The sequence below is a fragment of the Asterias amurensis genome, chromosome 3, assembly GCF_032118995.1.
Source record: "Asterias amurensis chromosome 3, ASM3211899v1".
Classification (NCBI taxonomy): Eukaryota; Metazoa; Echinodermata; class Asteroidea; order Forcipulatida; family Asteriidae; genus Asterias; species Asterias amurensis.
In genome coordinates, this window is record NC_092650.1 from 20174254 (window position 1) to 20186566 (window position 12313).

Genomic DNA, 12313 nt, shown 5'->3' on the forward strand with positions numbered 1-12313 from the left:
GAGTCTCAAAAGGATCAGTTGACAACTCAACATTTCAAACAGTATGCGCTGATCAAATGATTTTGGTAGAATAACATATCAACCAAATGAAAGACTTGTTGACAGCACAATCCCCTAATAAAATATAATTTGACTGGATTTTACTGAACGCTCTATAGTCTTACAATTTTTACATGTCTTTTATGACTGATGTTATATTGATAGAAACGAAACATGCGCCTACATGTACGATCGCCAACACAGGGTTATTTCATCAGCCACAGGTTTGTTCAATAACAAAGAGTAATAATGTTGTTATTATCTTCTAATTTTTTATCTATAGTTTTTAAAATATTTTAATTCACTTTTCAATAAAAGTTTTTTCAATTTTTTATTATAAAATGCGATTGAGAAACAAAATGATTGATAATATCAATGATATACTCACCAAGGACTATAAAGATGAGGACTACAAAGAGTGAAGTCAAGAAAGATACCAGCATCAAAATCACATCGTAAATAGTTGCCATTGCTGTCAAATAATGTTCTTTGTGCAGATCCTGCAGGCGAGCATGAACTTAGAAACAGCATACGACGTGCGTGATGCATGCACACTACGCAGTGAATGATGAATTAGTTTTACGTTGTCGTTGTTTGTTGCACATTTGTACTACTTGTCGTCTGCATACAACCGCATACAGTCATTTCATAATAATTGTCCCTTTACCCTCATCGAACACTTCTATGATAAACAATCTGACTGAATCATGCAGGGCGAATGTCAAACAAAGTCTCAAACTTACGGGAAAGTCCGTGAAGCGATCACAACAAAAGACAATGTTTTATTTTTCGGTTTATCGTCACTTGAGGGCGGTATCACATAATTGAGGAAAAAGCACGTGGGTTTGTTTTGTTGGATCGTCTGTTTTTTGGAATCAAGATTAGATGGATTGTCACATTTTTGACACTACTGTGGAAATGATACCAGTACTCACAGGTAAGAAAATCCAAGTAAGGTCTTGCCGAGTCCTGGCCAGTTTTCGGAGTAGCTATAGGCCTACCGTCACATCGGGGGTATTGTAGGTTTTCTCGGTCAAATTCAGCAAATATTGAGCAGTCAATTTCACTTTCATGCGTTCGAAGCTGTTTTGCCTCTCCAGTTGTTACAGCCGCGGTTTCAAGTTTAGAGTTCGGCCATTCAATTTCGTTTTGAGTCAAATCAAATTCCGTTAAGAACTCTATTCAATTTAGTGTATCGTCATCCTTTTTCGTGACACACACGCCTCAAGAAGCGTCTGCGAATTTGAATGCTGCTTTGATGACTTTGAATGATTATTATTTTTGTTAAATCGAATATGACGCAACATTGTATTTGACAATTAAAATCATAAAACGAAATCGAATTGCATTCGATTCGCGCGAAATAGAATAGTTTGAGGATTAAATTGGCAGCAAATTTGCCGAAATTGACCAAGAAAACCTATATTATTAATTGGTGCTTAATATAGTTTTTCTCGGTCAATTTCGGAAAATGAGCAGCGAATTTAACTAATCAGTTTATTCTATTTCGCACGAAATCGAATGCTACTGAAAAGGGTAATTTGATTTCTTTTTAAGACTTGTAAAAAAAATCTACTTTTACGTCATTCGATTTTACAAAAATAATCATTTATTTTAATTTAACAATTCATCGAAGCTGCATTCAAATTCGCGGGAGCTTTTTTAGGCGTGTGTTTAGTCATTCAATTTAATTTTGGGACAGTCAATTCAGGAATGTGTGCAATGTAAAAACGCTTGGTTAACTTGTTGTTTCCTTACGAATGTTAATTTCGTTAAGGTTAATGTTTTGGCACTATTGAACATAACTATAGGTTTTCTCAGTCAATTTCGGAAAATGAGCTGCCAATTTAATTTTCATGCGTTCGAATTTAAGGTTTTTTTGCCTCTCCGGTTTTTACTTCGTTTCAAATTTAGAATTCGGTCATTCAATTTCGTTTTGAGGCATTCAAGTTCCAGCACACTCAGATTTTGCTGATTTAATCATTTTCAATTTCGTAAAGAGGCAACCAATTTCGATAAACGAGGAATCAAATAAGTATACGACCAAAGACCTGGTATCTCTTTTATTTATTATTCACCTATTGGTAATTATTACCCAGTCTCATCACGCACTCGTAACATGTCCGTGTCCCCCGATTGTTTTGTATGCGCTTGTGCCGTTTTCTTACGTTTCTTTTATCTTTGACTTCATTAGGCCAGGGAAGGGGAACAAAAAGTATATTTTTGCTTCTCGCATGTTAATCTCACCATACATTATTATCTAACTAGAGCAAGTAAGTGTTTCAATGAACAATATTATCATTGTTGCATTGATTGATGACATGAAATAAATGTATCTGAAAAACACACAAAAATAAACACGTGTACACCATAGAGGAAGATAGTTCTATGGCTAGGCCAACTAACTTGCTGAATAGGCTTTGATTGGAACGCGTATGACACAACGGTCCTGGGGGCGCTCCACAGCGCTCCCCCGGGAGGGGAGCCACAACAACAGACAAGGACCTCTGTGACGTCACACAATCGGTACAAACACACTGTACCCCCTATCTATCTAACGTTGCATAACGTCACGCGGGCAAAGGCGTCCCCGTTGCCTGGCCAACGCTAAATAGGATGGGTACTCCACTGTCATGTATATTAGCTTATCTACCGGTGTGTATTGCAGTGATCGTACCGTAGAGAAAGACCAGAGATCATACACCGTATAACAACCAGTGGCAGTCATTGAAGGAAATAAACAACGTTCCAGTTTGTCTTGAATATCCCCTTAAAATTGCTTCAAAAATGTCCGGAGCTATGCCAGTTGCCGCGCCGATGTATGTAGCCAACTACCCAACGCTGAGGCGGGTCCAACTTGCCGCCGTGAAGGAAGGACTTTACCACCCGAAGCTACCCACGTTTCGACGGATGGACATGGACACGGCTGCCCATAGGTTACCGGACGAACACTGCCGAACAACAAGTGGTTGCGGACCAGGTAAGTTTATATCGCGGTAAAACAAACATCACTGCCATCAATATTCTGTCATTTATTTTTACTTCAATGTTGACTCTTGGGAGTACGGTAGTTTGGTAGATAACAACTTTACAAGGTGTTATTGATGAATTTAACTCAATTCACTTAATTCCATTTAATAAGTCTATTGTACAAAATAAACAATGGAACATAACATAACAACAACTAAAGGTTAATAGAGAGTAAATAGATTAACAAAATACAAAACAAAACACACTTGAAATTGCTTGTCAAGTGAGGCTGTTCATGGTCGTTATGTTCAAGAATCAATACAATTTATTGTTTACTGCCCTCAAATTCTTAACGGGTAACTGGCCTACTATTAAAACATTTGTAACATTTACTGAAAGCAGCTTTTGCCTATACTTGGAAATCTCTTTTAAAAACTGCAGTATCAAGCCACCACCGTCACAACAGTAAGGCATATAGTAAACATCTTTTGATAACACTCTTCTTAAACAAATCATTAAATTCAACACTTTAAAAAGTGTGTAGAGTGGCTTTTTTCTTATAAATTTGAAGTCACGATTATGAAGGATTTATAACACACGATTCTGTGTTCTGTTATTAGATTGAACTTTGGCAATGTTAATTTAATGTGTTACGTGTAGGTCTTCTGTCTTTATCATTTGCCTTCGTGTAATTTGATGGTGTCCTGTCATATAGGCTAGTGTGCACTTTTGTTATGTGCATACAGAATAGAATTAATGATGTCTAAACAATGGTCACCAAGGAAGAACACACAAATATCTTTAATTTGATGCTTTGTATCTGTTTAGTGTCAACTAGTTTTCTTCCAACTCCTATATTATTATCGAATAATGGAACTAAGATTCCCAACAAAAAAATCGATTTATCATAATCTTCAACTTTCCTCCTCAGATGACTTTCGTAGTGCCACTGTAACTTACTTCAACCCACCTACATCCCGCTATGCTGGATCGGTAAGTAGACCACCAAGTCATGTTTCTATAGATACATCATTCTTGTAAGAAGGTACACAGTGTCCAAGGTTTGAAGTGTCCAAAGTCACTTCGTACCTTGAAAAGGTACGAAGTGTCCAGGGTACGAAGTGGCAAAGGTACGAAGTGTCCTGACACCCGACACCGGATTTGCCAAACCAAGCACAATGGTAAGCTTGGCAAGTCCGTTAAAGGGAAAGTAGTTATTTGTTTAAGGAACCGTTCAATTTTGTTCATCCCATAATACAATTATCCAATAGAATTTACCTTTCAACATTTTATCGTAAAAGGTGGTCGCGTTGTTATCGCTGAAAATCCGGGGCGATTAGGCCTATGTCCACACAAGATGAAGAACTCGTAATTGGGAAAACTCATGATAAACGCTTTCGACTGACAGTTGGCCTATATTTGTGGGGATACAAAAATGACTTTTCCCCCAAAACCACATAATATCTACAGAGAGTTCTCAAAATGATTTATACTGACGAAAACCGATGTAGCCTACTTACAAACAAATAAGTTTGTATTGCCATTCATTTTAAGATTGCCAAAACCTAAGCCTTCCCTAGTTTGGCAACTACAGAGTTTACAAAACCACGAAAAAAAGCTTGCATTTATAGACGAGAAATACCTGTTGACTATGATTGACTCTGATTGACTGAGACCCGCGAGTTAAAATAAATAGAACGGCGTGAGCCAAACAAGAAAAAGAAAGAAAAATACAAAACTTAAAGCGTGGTATAGCGTACCAATAGTATCTTTTACGGTGTTACACAAAATTACTAATAAGAGCATTATTGTGTGAACTGATAAATGATACGCATCACAGTTGATAAATCATTGATCACTTATATTATTCAATATTATATTATTCAATGCAGGGTAAAGCGGGGTTTTGACTGGCACTTAATCATTTATTAACCATGGCCTTATCGCAGGTGCAAAATAACAGCCCCCGTGATAAATCATCCACAAATTGAAAGGAGTTGACTTTTATTGTGGCGTGCAACTTGTTGACAATATTCCTTGTAATATATGTAGGCCCTGGGTATGTCAACGTTCAGGTGAACAAATCATTATTTTAAGGGCAGTGGACACTTTTGGTAATTACTATTAAAAAAAAAAATTATTAGCATAAAAATTTTACTTGGTAACGAGTAATGGGGAGAGGTTGAAACGGCTCCATCTGAAGTGACGTAGTCTTTGAGAAAGAAGTAATTTTCCACGAAATTGATTTCGAGACCTCAGAATTAGATTTTGAGGTCTCGAAATCAAGCATCTGACAGCACACAACTTCGTGTGACAAGGGTGTTTTCCTCTCGAAACTTCGACGGCCAATTGGGCTAAAATTTTCAAAGGTTTGTTACTTAATACATAATGTTAGGTTGAGATACACCAAGTAAGAAGACTGGTCTTTGACAATTACAAATAGTGTCCGAGTCCGGTGTCTTTAATCTAAAGAAGTGACGGCGACATTTTATTTTGGCCAAATATAGTTGAATCTGAGAAGCGTTACTAACACACACGTTGTTCAGAATGTGTAGTCCAAATACGGATAAAATGTTCTTTGGCGGTCATATTACTCGCTCTGAACATGGAGGTAATTTTCGGCGCTAAAAACGAGACCACCTTTTGAAATAAATAAACTTTCACCTAATAGTTTTATTGTAGTTATCCACATTGATTATGATGTTGATTTTTTTGACGAGTCGATACTCGATAAAAATGTACACGCACTCTTTCTACAAACAGCATTGTCAATCATTCTCGAGCACACACCATTCAATACTTTGAAAAGACAAGAAGTCAATCTTGACGAGCATCCTTTCCAGTCTATGTTTTTCACCATGTTTGCAAAGCACTTCAAATTCACATTTCCTTGTTTGGTTGGATCAAGCATGAATAAACCCGGTTCCATTATGGTGTTTGCCCTGTTACAAGATGTTGCAACAGAGCTGTATGAATAAAATGTAATCGATAACTTACGTGTGTTTACCGATCGACTTTTGGTCTGTTCGCTCAAACTTTGCATAGACCGAAGCGCTTGGCGCCATGGTGTATGGTGTATGTTGTTTTTGTTAGACAAAAAAACACAATGTCCAAATAATTTTTGTCTCACAGTGATTATGAGACGAAAATTATTTTAGCACGTAAAACGTATTTTCATGACAATTTTTTACTCATTTCTAAAAAACTACAGCACCTCAGCAAATAATATTTCAAGGTTTGCTCAGCTACTATCATTATCATCAAACGGTGTAAGTTTGATGTAAATCTGTGGAAATTGTGTTTTGTGTTACAAAAAGTAACCCAAATCCTTTTAAAGAAAAAAAGAGGAAAACAATTAAAGGAAGTTTTTTTCTTTCTTTTTTCATTTTGGCAGTAATGCGATGTTGGGGAATAATTAACATTCGGCCTTTTTACACAAGATTGGTAGCACTGACAAAATAGTCGCAGAAGTTGGTCATGTTTTGTGTGTGATCAACCTAGGCCCAATTTCATGGAGCTGCTAAGCACAATTTAGCATGAAATTTCTTCCTTGATAAAAACAGATTTACCAACCAAATTTCCATGTGAGTTTCAGGATAAGCAGACACAAAAGCTGAATACCAGTCACAAGCATTATGTAACAAATGGAAATTTGGCTGGTAATCCTGTTTTTATCAGGGAAGAAAATTCTTGCTTAGAAAATGTTTGTGCTTACCAGCTCTATGAAATTGGACCCTGGTGAAAAGTGGAAAATTTGCTAATTGATTCGTGTGTGAGTCAGGAGAAGAAAACCATGCACACTTTTGTAAACAAACTCTCCTCAATTTTATTGTAACCGAAGTCAGCTTTGCGTACAAGAAAACAAGGATTTTAGATAGTTGTTGTTATCGATTAATCACCTTCTTTCAGAGTTCAAGTTTCACAGAAAAATTGTTACAGTTAAAACATGACAGTCAGCTTCCAAACTTAATAACAAAAATTCTGTTTTTTTTTCCACAGTAAAAGCTTTAAATTGTCATGTTTAGCAGTGGAATTTCTTCGAAAGTAACTCGCTCACAATATCTGATTTGGGCACTAATATAAAATCACAGACTGATTTATTTAATCACACAAGGTTTAGTTTCCATCGTGGGGGATCCCTAAAGTCTAGACTGGATCGAGTGCATGGAGTCAACTAGGTCACTCCGAGGTGGCCAATTACACACTAGTCTTAGTGCCAGGCGTTCTAGACGTTTCCCAAACAGCGCCCGCTACTGCTTGATAGTACAATGTATTCTGCGCGGCGTGAAGCGGTGAATCGGGTTAGTTGATTGACTCTAACAAACAGTGTCTTATACTAAGACTAACTAAGGGTATACACACGTTCAAGGGCTCATGAATAGAGAAACTAGATCCATAGGTCTATAACCCCCCCAAAGAACAATAGCAGTATAGACACAACAATAGCAACCAAACTAACAAAATGCAATATCAATTTACCTTTAAGGGATGCCTTTCATTTAGGCATGTTTGCATTTGGCAAAAAAAAAATAAAAAATCATCAGCCTTCGATAAAGAATTATTTTGATAATGTGGTTAATAAAAAGTATTGGTTTTGATAAAAGGTATTAGTTTATACCCCCCCAAAAAAAATATATAAAAAAATAAAAACATCAACAAATCAAAACAAAACAAAATCAGAAGCGTTACTGGCAGTAACGATTCTCAATTGCTTATTCTTATGATGATGTTACCATGCATTCTTCCTGTGGGAACTTAAAGACACCGGAAACTATCGGTAATTGTCAAAGGCCAGTCTTCTCACTTGGTGATTCCCATCATGTGCATATAAAGATAATAATGAAAGAAAAAAAAACACCCTTGTCACACGAAGTTGTGTGCTTTCTGATGCTTGATTTCGAGACCTCAAGTTCTAAACTTGAGGTCTCGAAATCAAACTCGTGGAAAAATAACTTCTTTCTCAAAAACTACGTCACTTCAGAGAGAGCTATTTCCCACAATGTTTTATACTAGCAACCTCTCCCCATTACTGGTAATCAAGAAAGGTTTAGTGATGATAATTATTTTGAGTAATTACCAATAGTGTCCACTGCCTTTAAACGCTCCGGATTTTGTGCGATATCTCAAAAACGGATCACCTTTTGTCCCGTCTGCAAAAATCACGAGCTCAATAAGCAGCCTTGGTATATAAAATGGCAAAAGAGTTGTTATAGTGAAATAATGTTAAGAAACCAATGGACAAGGTGTAAGCACCATCATGTTATCAATTTCCAAATAAAGCGAGAATAATAACAGCGACTGTTAAATGTTTATTTTTTCTTTCAGAACGTAACAGACACAGGACGAAACCTTCGTGAAACTCTTAAAGATGATATCGGGTAAGGATGTTTAAAGTTAAATGTTTCAGGCAGTAAGATTGATATGAACATGACCTTTGGGTCCAATTTCAAAAAGCTGTTCACAAATACTGAGTGCATTGTGCTTTGCTGAGCAAAAAAAAAAGAAATTGGTGGGACACTGGTTGTAAATGAGAAACTTCATTGGAATTTTGGCTGGTATCCAGTTTTAAGTATGAACAACAGTGCCTCTGCTCAGCAAAATATTTTTCCCCACACCTCCCACAACGTTACGAGTGTACCACCTAATTAATTGAAATTCGTCACTTAATTTTCCAGCTCTCTTAAAATTAACTGGGAGGACGCAAAAGACATCAAACAACTGCCGACATTTAAAAGTAAAGGTAAGAGTAAAACTATTACGTGTTATTATATTTTCTTCTTCAAAATATAGACTTATTTTGGCTAAGAACAAAACAAGTCTCATTCGTAAACTGCTGTGATACATATGCTGAAAATCTGATGGACATAAGAAGGGATGGAACAGCATAATCACAAGGAGTCCCGTGTGGTAACTGTGTAAAAACTAGTTCTGGTAGCGCCCTCTTTTGAAACATCGTCCTTCAGCCCACTTTATTTTCGAATTGGGGGACAAATCTCCGACGGGCAGTTTTTGCTGGAACACCGGAAGCCAAAGGCCTCTTTCAGTTGAACTTTATCCCTGAGTTTGGTTGATCCATGTTCAGTAGACGTTGTACAAGAAGAAACTGCATGATGACATCATGTGAAATTTGGGGATTTTGAGATATAGGCGAATATTCCGCAAACTTTTTGGCCGAGAAAAAAAGCTATGATTTTCAGTTTGTTAACTTTTACAAACTGTTTATTATGTTTATATTTGATAGGTGATCTGAGATTTACGGGTTATGCTGTGCGATACCTTAAACCAAGTATTACAGAATCATGGAGGGTAAGTGTTTTAGGTTTCATTAATCTTCCATTAGTTTCAAAAGTTCGATGGCCAACAAACATGTGTGGTTATAGCTTCTTTGATTAACTACAAGACCTCAAGATTACACTTGACTTAGGTCCCAATCCCGTGCCATCCCCAGAAAACTATTGTTTTGTGATGCTCTGCATTCCCCAACCTGTTCCGCACGAGGGACAGGGACTTGACGGTGCCGCAGTCACCTGGTATGTAAATGTATTCACCTCTATGAAGATGTAAACATTGCTGCGTGATACGCGTTGTCCAATCAAACGCATTCAACAGAAGACTCGAGCTTTTTGTTATTTTGTGGCGGTTAAGTTCTTTTAGTTGAGGTTTGAACTACATTTTTGAATAACCAATTAATTATAAAAAGAAAGCACTGAATGTTCATTTGAATTTATGTTAACATACATTGGGTCGGTTTCGTTAGCACAATATTGAAAATTTGGGAAATGCAATTCAATGACTTATTTTCTTTCTTCAAATTGTCTATTTCAAATCTCGAATACATCTTCCATAGTACGATAAAGATTCCTCCACAGGTGGGGATACTGCATTTCAAACTATTATTTCAAATAAAAAGTAATGAACACTGGATTAGTAAAATTAATGCTCTATAAATATCTTGTTTTATTTTGTTTCCTGCAGTACACGTTCAAACAAGAGCCCAAGTTAGACCAGTACGGACAACGTCCAGTGCCCGCAAATATTTTGTAAGTATTTGCCCTAATTTTACCCTCTTTGCTAAGGGATAGCTTGTTTTGTTGTGTTAGCTTTCACAAACAATTAACAATATTTCCTGGATGCTAAACCATATCCCTGTTTAAAGCACCAAAAGGTCGAGCTCGTTCAAAATGTTGGCAATTGCCAATCTTCTGTTTAGGGTGTTACAGGCCAAAATGATTTCATTGGATAGGTAATGTGATTTCAGCTTTAAATATTGTGTAATACAAGTGTTTTGTTGTGTACATACAAGTGTGATCGACTGCGAAATCTCTGTATGACCTCAAGCTGAGGGCGCCCATACTCAAGTGTGCGAAGGTTCTATTCAGGAAGGTTCTGATATAAATAGCATGAACTTCACACTTCGTGGCTCGTGAATATTAAAGGCAGTGGACACTATTGGTAATTTTACAAAATAATTAATAGCATAAAACCTTTCTTTGTGACAAGTAATGGGGAGAGGTTGATGGTATAAAACATTGTGAGAAACGGCTCCCTCTGAAGTGACGTAGTTTTCGAGAAAGAAGTAATTTTCCACGAATTTGATTTCGAGACCTCAAGTTTAGAATTTGAGGTCTCGAAATCAACCATCTAAACGCACACAAGTTCATGTGACAAGGGTGGTTTTTTTCTTTCATTATTATCTCGCAAGTCCGATTGAGCTCAAATTTGACAATTACCAATAGTGTCCACTGTCTTTAAGCAAGAGAAATGCCCTTTTAGCCTAGGTCAGTCCCGTCAATCTTCACCTTTCACCTCGATTAATATGCAGACTACCGCAAGTGCAGCTGCCAAACGTCATATTGACCAACATCCGACCTATCAAAACATAGATAGAAAACATTACGTCACTGCACGTTTATTCAATGAATTAATTGTATCCAATGAAATCATTGGTTCTGAAAAGCAAGTACCTTCAGGGGACCAATCTACCTGTTGCACTGCGATGAACTCAGCTGAAAGCTCTGTATTCTGTTTAATTATTGTTCCCCTTTTCATTTTCTGTTTTTTTTTGCATGAGCAGTAGCCGATACAGAGACACTTTCCCGCAATACAGCCGCAACATTGCCAGTGACTGCTACAGATAAGCCAGGACAGTGACGTCACTTATTACGTTTTAATTGGGGGGGGGGGGGGGGGGGGCAGCGGTGTATCCAGCCACTTTCATTTTGGGACGATCGGGCACAGACATCTTAATGGGGGCGGGTAGTGAAATATACAGAACTTTTTTTATTTGGGTGCGGGGTAGGGTTGGACTCTGTCCCCTTTAAGTGGGGAGAGTGCGAAGCGGGATTGGATGAATGTCAAGCTTAGGAAGCCATTATGTTTTGTTCTTTCGGAGAATTTCGCTGACAGTGTGCTCTACTTTTTGGAATTATTTACGGATGTGACTTCACTTCTGCTTGAATGCACCATGCTATTTGGACTTGGCATTATTACTATATATTATCCCAAATTGCAATAATTTGTGCCTTGAAAACTATCAAAAATTTCAGATTATTATCGTTGACAGAATGGTGCAACCATTAATTTGTTTCTTCCCATCAACGAAATAATTGAATCGATGCTAGTGCCGGTATTACACCGGTAAACCTTCTATTGTGAAAGGAGCTTACCGATAAAAACATCTTTACTAAGCCTATACATCTTAACAAACAATTTGTTATCAAATAAGAACGTTATCATTCCCATTGAAGTTTACAATCTATTTTACTTATTGCAATTTATGTTTTACATAAAGCTCTACACAAGGGATTGTCTAGTTGTTTGTTTCGGCGAAAATAACAAAACTTCAAAAGTGAAGTTGCAGTGTAAGAAATACTGGGTCAGACTTGACCAAGATCTTGGTCACGCGGGCTTGACCCGGCTGGATCAGTTTATGACCCAGAAATAATTGAATTTCAATCCGTGTCAAAATCCAATTTATATATTTACAAAACGCGTGACGTGTTATTAAAGATTCTGTGCAAAAATTGTAAAGAATGTAATGATGTGCTCTGTTAATAATGTTTTCATGAGAATTGTACATAGTATTTGATAAAAAGAATGATTTGTTATAAATTGAAATGAGAGTAAAGAATTTTAAAAGTTGGCCTGTTTCGTGTTCTATTTTTTCTTGTGTTAATATCTGGTACTTAAATGTTTTACTCTAAACAAAGGAGAAATAGTTTACAAGAGCATTAATCAATGATAAATCCATGAGACATAGATTTAAAGGCAACGTTTGCATTTGGTTTTTGGAACCGCTTGCCAT

At 36.9% G+C, this 12313-nt stretch overlaps 1 protein-coding gene across 1 annotated transcript; it reads left to right on the forward strand.

Annotated features, from left to right (window-relative positions):
• Positions 1 to 2631: 2631 nt before the first annotated feature.
• Positions 2632 to 11202, forward strand: LOC139935258 (sperm microtubule inner protein 8-like). Its single transcript, XM_071929768.1, has 7 exons — positions 2632 to 3019; positions 3941 to 4002; positions 8335 to 8387; positions 8685 to 8749; positions 9251 to 9315; positions 9985 to 10049; positions 11084 to 11202. Exons 1-7 carry the CDS (start codon positions 2827 to 2829, stop codon positions 11145 to 11147), a joined length of 567 nt encoding a protein of 188 aa, XP_071785869.1. The 5' UTR covers positions 2632 to 2826; the 3' UTR covers positions 11148 to 11202.
• The last annotated feature ends 1111 nt before the right edge of the window (positions 11203 to 12313 follow it).

Excerpts from the sequence above, each read along its gene's own strand:
- LOC139935258 (XM_071929768.1), top strand. The coding sequence starts at position 2,827 with ATGTCCGGAGCTATGCCAGTTGCCGCGCCGATGTATGTAGCCAACTAC. Across the intron at positions 4,003-8,334 it reads CATCCCGCTATGCTGGATCG|AACGTAACAGACACAGGACG; the intron begins GTAAGTAGACCA and ends TTTTTCTTTCAG. Across the intron at positions 8,388-8,684 it reads ACTCTTAAAGATGATATCGG|CTCTCTTAAAATTAACTGGG; the intron begins GTAAGGATGTTT and ends TTAATTTTCCAG.